Source organism: Musa acuminata, chromosome BXJ2-5, assembly GCF_036884655.1.
Source record: "Musa acuminata AAA Group cultivar baxijiao chromosome BXJ2-5, Cavendish_Baxijiao_AAA, whole genome shotgun sequence".
NCBI classification, from domain to species: Eukaryota; Viridiplantae; Streptophyta; class Magnoliopsida; order Zingiberales; family Musaceae; genus Musa; species Musa acuminata.
In genome coordinates, this window is record NC_088342.1 from 47,380,133 (window position 1) to 47,395,041 (window position 14,909).

The 14,909-nt window shown below is 38.8% G+C and overlaps 2 protein-coding genes and 1 pseudogene across 3 annotated transcripts; all 3 read right to left on the minus strand.

Annotated features, from left to right (window-relative positions):
* Nucleotides 1-4: 4 nt before the first annotated feature.
* LOC135613128 (acetylornithine aminotransferase, mitochondrial-like) lies at nt 5-2,162 on the minus strand (annotated as a pseudogene).
* A 1,339-nt stretch (nt 2,163-3,501) lies between these two features.
* LOC135611627 (acetylornithine aminotransferase, chloroplastic/mitochondrial-like) lies at nt 3,502-3,939 on the minus strand. Its single transcript, XM_065107261.1, has one exon. The coding sequence runs from the start codon at nt 3,937-3,939 to the stop codon at nt 3,502-3,504; it is 438 nt and encodes a 145-aa protein (XP_064963333.1).
* Nucleotides 3,940-5,024: 1,085 nt separating this feature from the next.
* LOC135580998 (glutamate--cysteine ligase A, chloroplastic-like) lies at nt 5,025-12,673 on the minus strand. Of its 2 annotated transcripts, none has more exons than XM_065110157.1 (16): nt 12,447-12,582; nt 11,997-12,320; nt 11,189-11,339; nt 10,473-10,580; nt 10,056-10,148; nt 8,663-8,746; nt 8,446-8,514; nt 8,300-8,370; nt 8,140-8,208; nt 7,272-7,365; nt 7,030-7,119; nt 6,869-6,949; nt 6,651-6,743; nt 6,234-6,314; nt 6,076-6,145; nt 5,025-5,452 (listed from the first exon to the last, which is right to left on the minus strand). In XM_065110157.1, the coding sequence occupies exons 2-16, from the start codon at nt 12,305-12,307 to the stop codon at nt 5,364-5,366; spliced, it is 1,554 nt and encodes a 517-aa protein (XP_064966229.1). In that variant the 5' UTR covers nt 12,308-12,320; nt 12,447-12,582; the 3' UTR covers nt 5,025-5,363. The 2 variants fall into 2 exon arrangements, with proteins under 2 accessions (XP_064966229.1, XP_064966228.1); XM_065110156.1 differs by having other exon boundaries at nt 5,147-5,452; nt 11,997-12,309; nt 12,447-12,673.
* Between the last annotated feature and the right edge of the window lie 2,236 nt (nt 12,674-14,909).

The window sequence follows — 14,909 nt, forward strand, 5'->3', positions numbered from 1 at the left end:
TCTGTATAAGAAAGGGACTACCACTGGTTTGATTTGAAAATCTAGGTTGTGTTGTTTGATCCTCTATGAACACATAACATAGATGAAGACATTATACTTGAATCAGATTTATGCCAAGTAACAGGTACATGTTTCACATCCATAGTAAGTAAATTACATGCTGGAAACAAGATAAATCTTAGAAAAACCTGAAGCCTCTATGCCTCATTAGAGGCATTACCTTTGGCAGCCTGTTCCAGCTCCTCCTCGGATATAATCAAAGGCGGCACCAGCCTAACTACGTTCCCTTTTCCAGCTGTGAGCACCAGAAGGCCGGCATTTCGACAGGCATCGACGACGGGAGAAGCTTGGATGTCCAGCTCAATTCCCGCGATCAGCCCAAATCCACCACGTGCAGGTTCCCTCCCAGTTTATTAACAAGTAGTTCCTTCAAATAGTGTCTCTTCCTAGTTACACTGGCCAAGAAACTGCGCTCCTGCATTTTACTCAATACTGCAAGGGCTGTGTGACAAACTAGTGGTCCACCAGCAAAAGTGCTCCCATGGTCTCCAGCGCTTATGGCGACAGCAACCCTTTCAGTGGTCAGGACGACACCGATCGGTAGACCACCAGCAAGAGGTTTGGCAATGGTCATCATATCAGGCATCACACCAAAGGCCTTACGAGCCACAGATGACCTGTTCGGCCCAATCCACATTGTACCTGTGAGAAAAAAATATATAATTCAAATATGATAATGGGCTCAAGTCATAACAGTGTATGAAAGAATACCAAGGAGTATAAACAGAATTGAAAGAGAAAAAAGGAATACATAAATCAATCTCATGGCCATATAAGGAGATAGTATTCAACTATTAACCAGGACCAATTAAATTCTTGAACCTCCAGAAGATGCAGTTCTAATCCTTAAAAAGGCAGGAAACTCTCGGGATTGGTTCACCTCAAGATTTATGAAAAATAAGTTGAGATGTTGGAATACTAAGAGATGAATAGTAGAATCAATTTAACACTAAATACAGTTCCAGGTGAGAGATGCAATCAAGTATACTGATATCCTCAAAAGGGTAGGCAACAAAAGTAGTAAACAATGCTGTTTTAGTTATATTAAAATACTGTGCCAAGAAGAGGATGGACAAAGAGGAAAGAGGACAAGATCTTTTTGCATGATCAATGAATTCTAAGGATCAGGTCATTTGAGGTTCTAGCACTTGTATCTCCAACAGGACTGTTTTACAAGTCCTAATATCAATTACTGGAGTTTTCTCCAGTTTGAAACGTACCAGAACAACATAGACACAAACAACACCAATGAGGATAGAGATTGCCAGACAACTTGAATGTTGACACATCGATCAAAATTTTTCAGGATAGAGGTAAGTTGTGCAGCCGATAATTCAGCTTCTCTGCTTTTCTAATGACAATATGAGTCCCAAAATTGACAGTTGCGGTTGCAGAACGTCTGATTACATCTATGAACTACTTAGCTTAGCTTAATAGATCCAACCACAACAAATTTATAGATGGACACTAAAATTTCAAAAAACAGAGAGTGATGGATACACCAAGCCAATCACATAATTTCGAAAAGAAAAGAACTAAGTATTCGTGTAAACAAAAATGTAAGCTGCCTACCTCATCGAATACCAAGAGAGCTCCAGCATCATCACAGGCAGTGCGTAAAGCCCGTAGAAAGTCCTTTGTGGCACTATATATTCCACCTTCACCCTGTATAGGTTCAATAAAAACTGCTGCTGTCTTGCCATGTTGTATTGCTTTCTTGGCTTCCTCAAAATTTCCATATTCTATGAATTTGACCCCGGGCATGACAGGTTCAAAGGGTAACCTGTAGTGTTCTTTGCTTGTGAGGGCAACAGAACCCATTGTCCTTCCATGGAAACTATGAGTGAAAGCAATAAACTCTGTAGCAGGAAGTTTCTTATCAGGGTGTGAAAATCTTTGAAACTTCCTAGCAAATTTTATAGCTGCTTCATTTGCTTCCGTTCCAGAGTTTGCAACAGGAGGCGCTTTCCAAGAGTCACCTGCATTAACCATGCATATTGTCCACTGAACAAATAAACTACTGTGGAGTTTAGGACATAGTAAATTTTTTTATGCTTAAGTTACAAAATACGAGAAAAAAAAGGCTATATAAAAGGATATTTAGGAACATAAACACAAAATTACATAGGGATTTCATGTTAAGAACATAAAAGAGCACCCGGAATACAAAGGAACTAAGAGTAACGATCGCAGAATATAACAAAAATAGTACAATAAGAAGAGGGATTATTTCTAAGAATAACACTCAGAAGAAAAATAGAGTGACTTTAGAGAAGGTTGTATGAATTACACAATGAACACCACAAATAATTGTTTCTTATCTTCTTATATAATAACACAAAAATAAATGACCTATACAAACCAAAACAAGTGCAAAAGAGGGTGCAGGTGGCGTGCAAATCGCTTAGTTTGTTGTCTTCTCTTCTTTATCCAGCTGCTTGACCACAATTAGCTGGGAAAGAGTTGAAATGCCATATTTTGTGATATCTGAATAAAGAACTTCGCTTGGTTCTCTCCATGTAAAGTAAAAAAACTCAACTCTTGGTGTTATATGCCTAATCCGAATAACCAAGAATAATGTGCCTCCAATCAACCAGCCTTGTAAGTTTCAACTTGTGTATCCCTCACAAGATATCATGGCAAGAATATGGCGACCCTTCAAGGGGTTCACAAAGATTAATCACTGGAAATAAAAGATCCTATACTCTTAAGAAAGATGATTGTAGAAGACAACCATATAGATAAATCAAATCTAGTTGATTACATCTAAAATGAAAAGCGTTCATATTTGAGGGTAATGATGTGTGAAATCCTTCCCACATATCACCATGTCAGGCAGGGAAACAATGCAATACCATACTAAAATATGGACAAGATAGAAAGACTATCAGAGCGTTGCACATAGTGCTGTGCCTTTGAGCATGACAGATAAATTAATGATCTTATAGCAAGAGATGGGAGAAGTAGGTCATAAATATAAGGTCCATGTCCAACAAAAGACGTCTTACATGAAGGTGAATTTATATATAGTTTATATTGTTCCGTGTTTTCAACCCAGGTTACTGGTAAGGGCTTTGTTTCCAATGCATATTGAGACCTCATTGTTCCTATTAAAACAGGTATTCCAGAACTGTTCTCATCACGTCTACAAACCTCTTATATGTGGTTGGTCCTTAATTCACGACAAGAACAAAACACCAACTTTCAAAAGTATGGAAAGACAAGAAAAGGATCCAAAGGACGCCCCTAGCATCTAATGCACAAACCCAAAGTGAACCCAATGCACCTAGTAATCAAGAAGCCAAAAAATTTCTTATACGTATAAGCCAACAAGCTACAGCCATTCTTCACGACACAACACCATCCACTATCAGATGGCAGCAATCTCTAATCTATGGATAGTCGCTAACGATTTGAATCGAATGAAAATTGCATTTCCAACTAACAAAATTCCAGCCTTACCTGAGGGATTGAGTAGTAGACGTTGCCGACATGGGTAAGCGTGTGAGCCTGTCCGATCATCGCATTCACCCAATCCGGATCACCATGCCCGAGGGAATACACCGCAATCCCGGCCGTCATGTCCGGGTACTCCTTCCCGTCCACATCGTAGAGTTCGCATCCCTTGCCACTCTGGATCACCACCGGAGCTCGGGCATAGGTACCCACGAACACATTCTTTTCCAACTCCATCACTTTCCTCGACGCTGGCTCCGACGATGCTACCGCGTTCTGCTGTGCGTCCGACACCAGGCATGATGAAGCCTTCGGAACTTGAGCTCGACATGCGAATCTCTTCCGTCTATCCAGCCCTAAAAGGCGAGGGACATCAGTTGCAGGGGAAACGAGAGGGACGAGCGATGCCTCGAGAGAATTCATGGTTCTGCCCGAGGTTGGGCAGATAGGTAGGGCGGTATCGGTCGAACGATTAGATTTGTCTGACGATTTCGGATCAGCCGAGGAACGTAATTGGACAAAGAGGTTGATCGGACGCCACGATCATGGAAATGGAGGGAAGAGGTCGGAGAAGATGTCACAAGCAAATGGCGACAGCGACAGACCTGAAGGCTGGGGAAGAAGGGAGAGCAAGTGGAGCAACGCGTCGAGGGCTACCGGAGAGATTAGGGTATTGATGGGAAATGGTGGCCGAGCGTTTGGGGAGTTCGGTGAGCGCCCGAATGGCGGATGAATATTTGTATCTATTTTAAAATTATATATATATATATATATTGGATTTTTTTAGGAAATATATGAAAAATACCATTATGAAGATTATTAATATTTGTTTCCACAGATTTTGGTTTTTTTTTTCGGAATATCGAAAAATTTAAAAGTAATAAAAAAATAGCACATCGGTACTCTTTAATTTAACCTGCGGTAATGGTTTATGCCAAGGCGATTCACCAGTTGCAGTTCGCTGCTGCCGCTGCGTTTTTGTTGATGCAAATCCAGTGCACATATTGTTTCCATTTGAAACGCAGCATGGCTTAATTTGCAATGCCGAAATGTTTGGCATTTTGTTAGAACAGATCATGGCATAGGCCTACATTTGAGATTCTCTCTGAAGTCTGCACAAATTGAAGTAGACCTCAGAATAGTCGATTGGCTCAGGAGTCTTACCAAGAAAACATTAGAATCCAAATGTCAACAGACTTACTAATTTGTCTGAGAAGTCAACCAACAGCCATCACCTGCCGAATCAAAAAAACGCTTGTTTATGAGAAGGATAAACAAAATTTTAACTCACAGCTGAGGTGCACATATCAAGATCAAGAGAGCGGTCGATAAAGGACCCAAATCAGATAGTATCGCTCCATCGAAACATTTTCAGGACTTTAGTCAGTGCGATGCAGTCGCAGCTCAGCTGCTCAAAAAGTATCTGTGACCGTTACTTTTCCTGATTCATAAAGCCACCACTACCGGCGGAAACGCCATCGTCGATCCATGAGGGGAAAAAACAAACAAAAAAAAGCCAGTAAAATATTGTTTTTGATGGCTGCATCACAACGTACATGGTCACTTGTAGTTTGCCTGACGATTATCATACATGCCTCGTTCTCATCAAATAGGGAAACCACAGAAGCCATCGACAACCGAAAGAGAAACCTCTGCGATCGATCGAATAAGATAAAGGTCTGCAAAGTACATGAACAAGAATTCTCTCCACGGTAAGAATTCCACCAACCGACCAGCCCAAAGATTGTCCTCCGTGACTTCTGAATGTACTGCGACCAAGCAACTCAACTCATTCGTATTTTATTCATCTCATAAAAGAATGCTACTAAGGAGAGATCCTTTGTGCCTCAATATAACAACTCCTCAAACACGGGATCTACATTGCGTCCCCATTTTCCATGATACAATTCTAGAAGTTTCTCAGCTGGAGTCACTCCTGTCACAAGATTGAACTTGCATAATTAGCGCGAGTGTGGCACCAGGTGGCCGCAGAATCATCATTTGTCAGTTTAACATAATGTTCTATGAGATGAAAATAATACCAGCTTCGAAGATGCAAAGTAACTATCAGATATCTATGTTATGGATCACAAGTTTACCCATAAAGAGTATTCTTGCTGTTCAAAAAATCAACAAATAGGTGGAAAATATGACATCATATATGTGATACAACTTAAAGATACATATGCTGAATGTATATGGAACAAACTGGGAACATATCACAGGTCTGTGAAGCACACAATAATACAAAGCACATGTTTATCTTTGCCCATCTACATGCACTCACATAAATATGATTTATTTATCATATATTCTTATCTATTCAAATATACTTCTGTAACCACAAGGATACACATTTGTATGCAAAGACCACAATGTTACCCCTATGAAAGCTTGATCTTCAATAAATAAAACTAATAGCACTTGGAATTTTTATAGAAGTAGGTAGTGAAGGAAAAAAGATAATTCAATTTTGTCCCTCAAGGGTAAAAACACATGATATTTCATATGCCAAGTAGGATAAAATAGGTAAATGCACTTAAACTTGCGAAACTTTACCTGTTTGAACCACGTCAGTTACTTCTTTTAGAAACCCAGCTTCTTTGTATCCTCTTCTTTCCAACCCATCCTGCCACATTACGAGATATGTGTAAGAAAAAGAACACACCTTATACGCATCACCACATAAACAGTGCTGCAAATTGCTATTGAACAACCTTAGACAACTGTAGAACTTCTTCAGCAACATGTCTAAGCAGCCCATCGCGGAATGGGGTCTTTAAACCGGTTATTGGAACCTGTTAGTCTAACAATTAGCATGAGATTCTCAAAAATGTTAAAGATCATAAACACATGAAAATGATTAACTCCTCCAGTAGCAAATAAAGAAATCTTAAGTTCTAAAGATAAAACATTACGAGAAATAATTAACCTAGTAGCAGCACATGAAGAGATCCTAAGCTTGAAAAGATATACTAACAATTTTTTATGAGGGTGTTAGCTATACCTAGAAATAAGAATTGGAAACAAGGAGTTGACAAATATTCAGCAATAAACAAAGATTAGCCAGTGTCAAGTTCATGCATTCTACAAAAGCGATTTTAGTCGAAAGAAAGCAAATGTTTTCTTAATACCTTTCTCCGTAACATTTGTCTTTCTTCCATTGTCCAATCAGCTGTCATGTCTAATACATTCTGTAATGAAACCTCATCATATAACAAGCCCACCTGCAAATGAAATGCCTTGAATCAAAGGTGCTCACAAAGAACAGTAGGTTCATGACACATCTGGAATCCCAGTAACTTCACGTTTGATGTCACCATAGAAAAAAAATTGTTGAAAGATAAAATACCCAAAATGCTGGCAAAGCACATAACCTCCTCCAAGGGCCACCATCAGCACCCCGCATTTCCAGGTATCTCTTCAATCTGACCTGCAAAGAAAACACGAAACAACTTGGGTATTTATCACACTTAATTTGCTTCCAAAAGTGATCAACTAATGCAAAAGTACCTCAGGGAATATTGTTGTTAGATGATTTTCCCAATCATTAAGTGTTGGGAGCTCACCAGGTATGCAAGGAAGTTTTCCTTGCATAAAATCCTGTCCATATGCCATGTAAGTACAATATTCTCAAATTAGAAAGTTCAAAAACATCAGAATGGAAGAATTTTCTCATGCAGCAACATATTTGAAGTGAAAAAGATGTAGAAACAAGAAACAAAAAGGAAAAGAGATTATGTGTAGAGAAAAACCCTGAAGGACATTCCAGTGCAATCAATATATTTCTTGTTCCTATAGACGAAGTACATGGGAACATCGAGGGCATACTCCACGTATTGTTCAAATCTGCAATAACAGATCAAGGATAATTAGTCTTCAAGAATAAGTTGCAAGAAAAAAATGTGAAGCAAAGTTCTTCATAAATTGCTATCACGTTAAGCTTTTTTGGCCTATAAGCCAAAGATGATTATGACTACAATTGAGATTCAGCAGAAAGCAAAAGTCATTTGCAGAACTGCATTGATAAAAAAGCAGTTCCGTTTTCTCAAAAGAACATGTATCTTATAATCCAGGTACACTTTAACAAAGTGTTATTGACCTTTATGCTAAATTTACACATCTCAATTATGCTTTATAGTCAAATGCATATCACATAATTATTAGATAGGTTTAGGATATAGGGTTTGACAGAGAGCATATAACATGAAACAAAACTTACCCCCGTCTTTCCCCTTTAATAAAAAAATGAAAAAGCATAAGAGTATGAACAATGGACATATCAATAAGGATGACAAAACTCACCGAAGTAAGAAATTATGATACTTCTCGACAAGAATACAACTATCGAAGTTCAACAAAACAACTATTGCCTTATAATTATGAAGGTAAAGAATATTTGAAAATTAATCTATTCGTTTTAATTTTTTTTTCGTTGCTAAGTAACAGTAATGATTAACATCAACACAGAAGGTGCAGAGAAGGATTAGCAGAAGTTCACTGTTAAGATATCCAGAATTTGGTAAATACCAACTCACACACAAACAAGCTTGGAAAACAATTCAAGAAGTCTATAAAAAACAAACAAAGAGAGAGACAGAGGAAGGGCAAAAAAACACTTACCCAAAAGAGTCATCAAATACAAAAGGAAGCATTCCAGTCCGGTTATTGTCTGTATCAGTCCAAATATGGCTGCAGCAAGTAATGATTTATCAAGAAAACATCAAAATAGAGAAATAATGACATATAAGAAGAAGAATACACATCAGATGTTAAGATAAACCTTCTCATGCTAAGATAACCATTTGGTTTTCCTTCAGTGAAAGGTGAATTAGCAAATATTGATGTTGCAATCTGATTCAAGAACTAGTTAGAAGTCATGATTACACAAGTGAACAAAATTTTAAGAGGCAAATAATAAGTACTCACAGGTTGCAAAGAAAGACCAGCACGAAATTTCCTAATCATATCAGATTCAGAACTGAAGTCAAGATTGACCTGATAAAAAACAGTTTTGAGTACTTGAACTTCGATAGTAATATGAGACTGTTGATAGCAAAAGGACATTGCAACATGAATTCACATCTCAAAAGGCAATATTTAAAAAAAAAATAAGATAACGCCAATTTCATAGTTGAAATTTAACCTGAACCGTACAAGTCCGGAACATCATATCAAGTCCAAGAGAACCAACTTTTGGCATGTAGTTTCTCATAATCTCGTACCTTCCCTGTGGAAAGCATCCTAGTGAGCGTATAATTACAGAAACAAGAAACAACAAAAACAATATGTATGAGCATATTGTTCCTTGAGGAATTTCAAACAAATGAAGACAGAAACTAGTTGCTAACTTTTGAAATCACAGAGATGACCATATTTCATGTAAATTCCTTAACCAAGAACTACAGTGAAATGAAACAATCAGTCACTTCCAGTAACTAGACACTATGTATTAACAGAGCTGGGGGTTACCAAAACCATGAAAGGTGGTTGAACTAAGAAAATATAATCGTCTTAGTTCAGAAGAGATTGAACAGACAGAACAATAGATTTTATAAATCACGCCTCTCCACATACACAAAGAAAACAACCTTGGTTATTCCTACTTTTAGATGTGAAAATTTTATAGCATTATAAGATCAAATCCAGACCCGAAGAAAACATCCAGTGTAACCAAGAAACATAGCAGACCTATTATCCACTCATGGAAAAACTACCTTCTACCATTAAGCAAAAATTTTATACTGCACAATAGCAAGAATCAATTTTTTGTGCATGATGTTTTTTTAATTTCCCATGTCATATTTCAATTATAAAATGAAAAAGTTATATAAACCATAACCTAATATTACATGACCTGGTGAATGAATTCACTTAGTCTCCAAACAACTGTATGAGTCTATTGTAAAATACATTATTATGGATTATATAGTTTTGTGCACTTGCAATATCAACTAGTTATTATTAGGTTTTGTACCTTCAAAAGAAAAGGAAAAAAGATACCCTAGCTCCACCGTTTATTGAGTGTTTTTTAGTCTTCTTTGCAACCACACAATAGATATAGGTAAAATTTCCTCATTCTTTAGCAAAGAGAATTTCTCCATATCTTTATGGAAGTATCAAGCAAGGTTCTGAATACCGTACCATACTGATATACCGATTAATTATCGATATGGTACGTACCGAGTGTACCAACACATGATACATTAAGGTGTACCGATGTACCACTCGTATCGAGAGATATGATACGATATTGCAAACCGTGGCATCAAGCAAGTAGAAGTTATAGCATTATCTTCATGACATGGACACAGTTTAATTACTTGTACAATTAACTCTAAACATTAATTCAGCAACCATTTTCAGGGCTTATTTTATGCAATATAGGAATTTAAAAACTGCACTGTAATAGGAAGGAAGTATGAAATAGAAAATAAAAAACCAAGCCTCTAAAACAGTGTCTCAAGATGTGTATCAAAAAAGCAAAAGAAATATTCCATATATGAGTAGTATGGATAACATACAAAAGCCTGTCATACCTTGGGCATAATAGGAATGTCGTTCAGCCCCCACTTTGGCTGAAAACCAATTCCTAAAAATCCAATCCCCATCTCCTCTGCCACAGCTTTCACCTATCAAATAGCAGTAAACAAAAATAAAGTAACAAACCACACGAATCTCATTAAAGACAAACATTTAAGTCATATATGAATTATTCAATCATGCAGCATCATTCTTCCCATAAGATGAATGACAGTCTTGTTAGACACAAAAAATGTAAAAAAATGCTGAAGAAATGGAAACATTATGGTAAAGTCCTTAGTTTGATAATATTTTTGCAGTGATCTACGAACTTCTGTGACAAGGCAATCTGAGAAATTTTCTTAACATATTATGAAATATACATAAATGAATTTAAACTTAACAAGGAGAAGCCTGCAGAATTAGAATCTGACCTGATAAAGATGTGAGTTAACCTCAGCACAAGTCTGGTGAAGCGTCTCAAGAGGTGCACCACTAAGCTCAAACTGACCACCAGGCTCTAATGAAATGTTTTGTTTACCCTGCACAATCAAATACCAATCTCTTCCTCGTGAATGTCAAACAATCATATATATAACTACATTATAAAGATGATAACTTGAATGTACCACACGGCTACTGTCCTATATTTTCCAATAGAACATGTAACAGAGGCTTGCAATGAAAATGATGTAGTCATTTGCTCATTAATCTTCGAAGTACTAAACTGACACTGGGTGGTCGAGTACACGATGAAAACTCATCAGAATTTAGGATTATGAGTAAATGAGACAATAAGAAAGGGCTACACTATACAAACATGGAGATTCATGGATGAGGTCATCGAGTTGGTATAATCACAGTAGAGTCACCCCATAACTCAAACCAATATTTACTTAGGTGTACAAACGTAGAGGTTAATGACTCAAACCTAAAAGAAATTATAGAAAAAATAAATAAACTTAAACTTGGCTTAGTAGGATATAATTGTAGGAATCTGGAGAAAAAGTAGAAGGCCAAATACTATAAGATGAAAAAAGACAGCATAAACTGGCTAGCAGAGGGAAATGCAAGCATAAGTTGAAAGTATCTCTGAGGTGTTAAAGTTGGCAAAGTTGTCTTTCGGTGAAATGAAGGATGGCTCTTTCACCTGCTTGAGGCCAATAACATAATCTCCTTCCACTATTTTATCCCAATCAAATCTCTCTGCTATAGCATTCAGCAAGTCTGCAATTTGTTCATATTTCATCGGACATAAAGTTCCAACTTCAAAGCCAAACTTCTCATGTTCAGTCCCAATTCTGCCACAAAAAAAAAAAAAGTGAAACTACTAACTGCAGATAAAAGTGCAGAGTCCCAATATGCCAAAAACAGTGACGCTATCCTAAAAACCAGAATGCATAAAAAGTTGAGTAATTCCAAAAATTAAACAACAATACATCAACTTGAACTACATTTATGACAAAGAGAAGACAAACATTCGAGGACTGGAAACAGGCAACACAACTGAACACTGAACAAAAGCATATAACCAAGGAAGACTGATACATGAAAAGAGCAAATCGATATCCAGTTTAGGAGAGCACCCAAAAAAAATACATGAGATCACCTTTCTCATACCTTCGATGGTATCCTAGAAGTAAAATTCCGAAATAACTTCACCCTGAAGTCCTAGAACTTAACAAGCAGGGATAGGATGTAGTTGGTCGCCACATATGTCATGGTTCATAGATACTTAAAAAGTATCATCAGATGTACTAACTATGAAGACCAGACCACAGAACACATGATGCCCTTTGTATTTGCTATGACAACTTTTTGGACAGATCAAACAAATATAACATCTCAAGGAAACACAAAAATGTTCAAGAAGCAAGCGCGTTTCCACAAGTAAAAGAAGTATCATAAGCAAATCAAAGTTGCAGAGGGTTCTGAGGCAGCGATTTCAAGATGCATACCGCCACATTTCCTTGGGCTTGCAACCGGAAGCGAGGTACCCAACGAGGTCCTCTTTCGTCAACGGCTCCGTTATCACCACGGCGTCATCCGTAGGAGGGCTTGCGGCAACAACCATCCCGCTCGTTCTTCCATATCCTCGAGCAACCCAACGCAAACCTTGCGACCTCCTCTCCCCATGCCGCACCAAGGAATCGAACCCCACAAAGACTCCTCTCCTTTTCAAAGCACCACCACGTTCCGGACCAAAACCGGAACCTAAATTCTCAGAGAAGTGGATTGGATTGACAAGCCAACCGGAAGCCGCCGCCATTACTTCAACCAACCTCCAAGGAGAAAGAGCGAGAGATCTCACGTAAAAACAGCAGAACGACAAAAAGACAGCGATTCGTGGACCGGAGTCTTGGATCAGTAGCGCGATAAGAAGAGGAGAGTCGAGAAAGAGGTATCACCTCGAAATCGATTCAAGATCCCTTTCTCTACGCTGGCAGCAGAGAAGAAGCAGCGGCGGCGGCGGCGGCGGAGGACAGACGAGTGGACTGAGGAAGTGGGGGCGATGGAGAGCGCAAAACGGAAGGGAAAGGGGGTAGGGAAGACGCTGTTTAGTGGCGGGCAGCCTCCGTGCTCGTGACGCGGCCCATTAGCTGCCACGTGCATCCGCCTCGGGGCCCCATTTCTGGCACATCAACCTACCATTTTAAAAGGCGAGGAACGATTCGCTGCTTTCAGTTTTATTACAATATATGACACGCGGAAATTACGAAACTGACCGGGCACGAATATGTTCGATATATAAAGAATAATCTATACAGAAAATTCTTTATTAGATTTATTACATAATTTTATATTAAATCGGATCAAATTGAGCTCGATTAGTCTGATAAGAGGAAGAGACAGAGTAGGAGAAAGGTTAACTTGAATAATTTCTTAAACAAATAATTTAAATATAAAGATAAAATTAATTTTTTTTTAATTGATTAAAAGTAGGATAAAGAATTGTATATATTGTTTGGGATTGAATATGGGTTTCATTGCAATCTTGGAATTGGAATGGTCAGATCAATTTGATTCCGATTCAATTTTCATTCGAATCGAACGATGATGAGCCCTAATAATTATGTCCAAAGGTCCGATCCAACATTGCATGCAGCTCGCAATTATGCTGCCAACTGGCCGTCCAATACGTGTCTAAGACAACGATCATTGCGAGTATTATATAACGAGGTCCGATCCCATTATTAGCGGAAGATGAATCTGGTCCGGCATCCCTTGCCGATTCAGAAGCGTCACCGCTCCGATTCCGTACACGAAGGTAGTCCCATCATCACGTGCCCACTTTATCGTCCTTTAATCATTCTTAAAAGTATTTTAATCATTCTTTTTCCCGCTCGATCAAAATTACAAATCTTGCGTAGGTGCTTACGTCTCGATGCTCTCCGATGACGTCATCGATGCATCAAAATCTGTGTTGGGTGCTTCCGAGAAGTGGATTCCAGATCGAAAGAAGAGGAACGAGAGGGAGGAGACGTGATGCGGACATCATACCAAGCACGTTGGGGACCCAAATCACCTTATGCACTGCTTCTTTTCGGTGGACGGAACGAAGAGAGTGATAGGCCGAGAATGCAGCCAATGAACACCACTGATTCACATCGCAATCGGTTGTAGTATACTCTGTCGTGGAACTTAACGGATGTCGGCACGGCTAGATTCCATCCCGAAGGTGTAAGGTCGTTTGCACGAGGATCCGAAGATGTAACGATACAATCGGGTTGGGTCGAGAAGAAGTTTCATCGGTCGAGTCAAGACAGACCTTTGATTACTATTCCTTCCCGCGAAAAAATATCAACATCGGGAGGGAGATTTTTGACTTGACCCCTCTAAAATTTAAATCGAGTCAATGATGGTATTTTTTCCTCCCCTCCTGTATGTGAGGATGAAATTGACTTTTATATTTGTTTGTTGGAAGGTTGATTGTACGAGACTCGTTAATGATCCATGATATCTCGGGAGGTCGATCCATGCTTATCGTGCGACGTGGGTCGACTTACACAATTCTGCACCATACGACGTCGTCTTGCGTCATCGTGGATGGTTCGAAGTAAGACAACACCACCTTGTATAGATCCATGATTTAGTAGTGCATCAACAACTAAATCAAATAAGTAGAGAGGAAGTATTCCATAAATCTAAATATGTTGGTTAGTTTAATTATTAAAGATCTTCTCACATGAGAAGAAAATAATAGTATCAAATTCTGTCTTCATAATTTATCTTTCATATAATATTATTTTAAATTAATTATTTCACACATTTGAGTCTTACCTCGAGCAAGCATATATATATATAATTTAATTCTTCGTATGGATATTTCAGTAACGAAATACACACTACGATATATGCGTGTTTGCTTATCAACACATGTCTTGTATCAGCAATCACAAACGCCTTGTTTTATTGGTAAACAAAGAGTCATTATGAAGTAACGCTGCAAACTCTCCTTTTTCCACACACACACAACAAGAGGAGGAGCACCACCACAAAGAGGAAGCAACGCCGTGGTTGGGTCATGGCCTGTGCTTTAGTTTGGGCACTGCCTTGGGCTTCGGCTCATGCCCTGGGTTTGCTCGTGCACCGCCGTAGTCATTCAACGAAACCGTCAATGATCGTGGCTCTCCGGTGCTCCGCCCTGTTCAGTTCCATCACAACAATGATGCGAGTCCACGCAGAAACTTACACAGAATGGAAGGAGCAGAGAGAGAGAGATAGAGAGAGAGAGAGAGAGAGAGAGAGAGAGAGAGAGAGAAGGAAGCATCAGAGCGAGTACCTGAGACAGGATGCGTGAAACCTACGCCGCAGAGTAAGACGACGACGACGACGAAACAGGGGAGCCATCGAGATCCGAGCGAACAAGA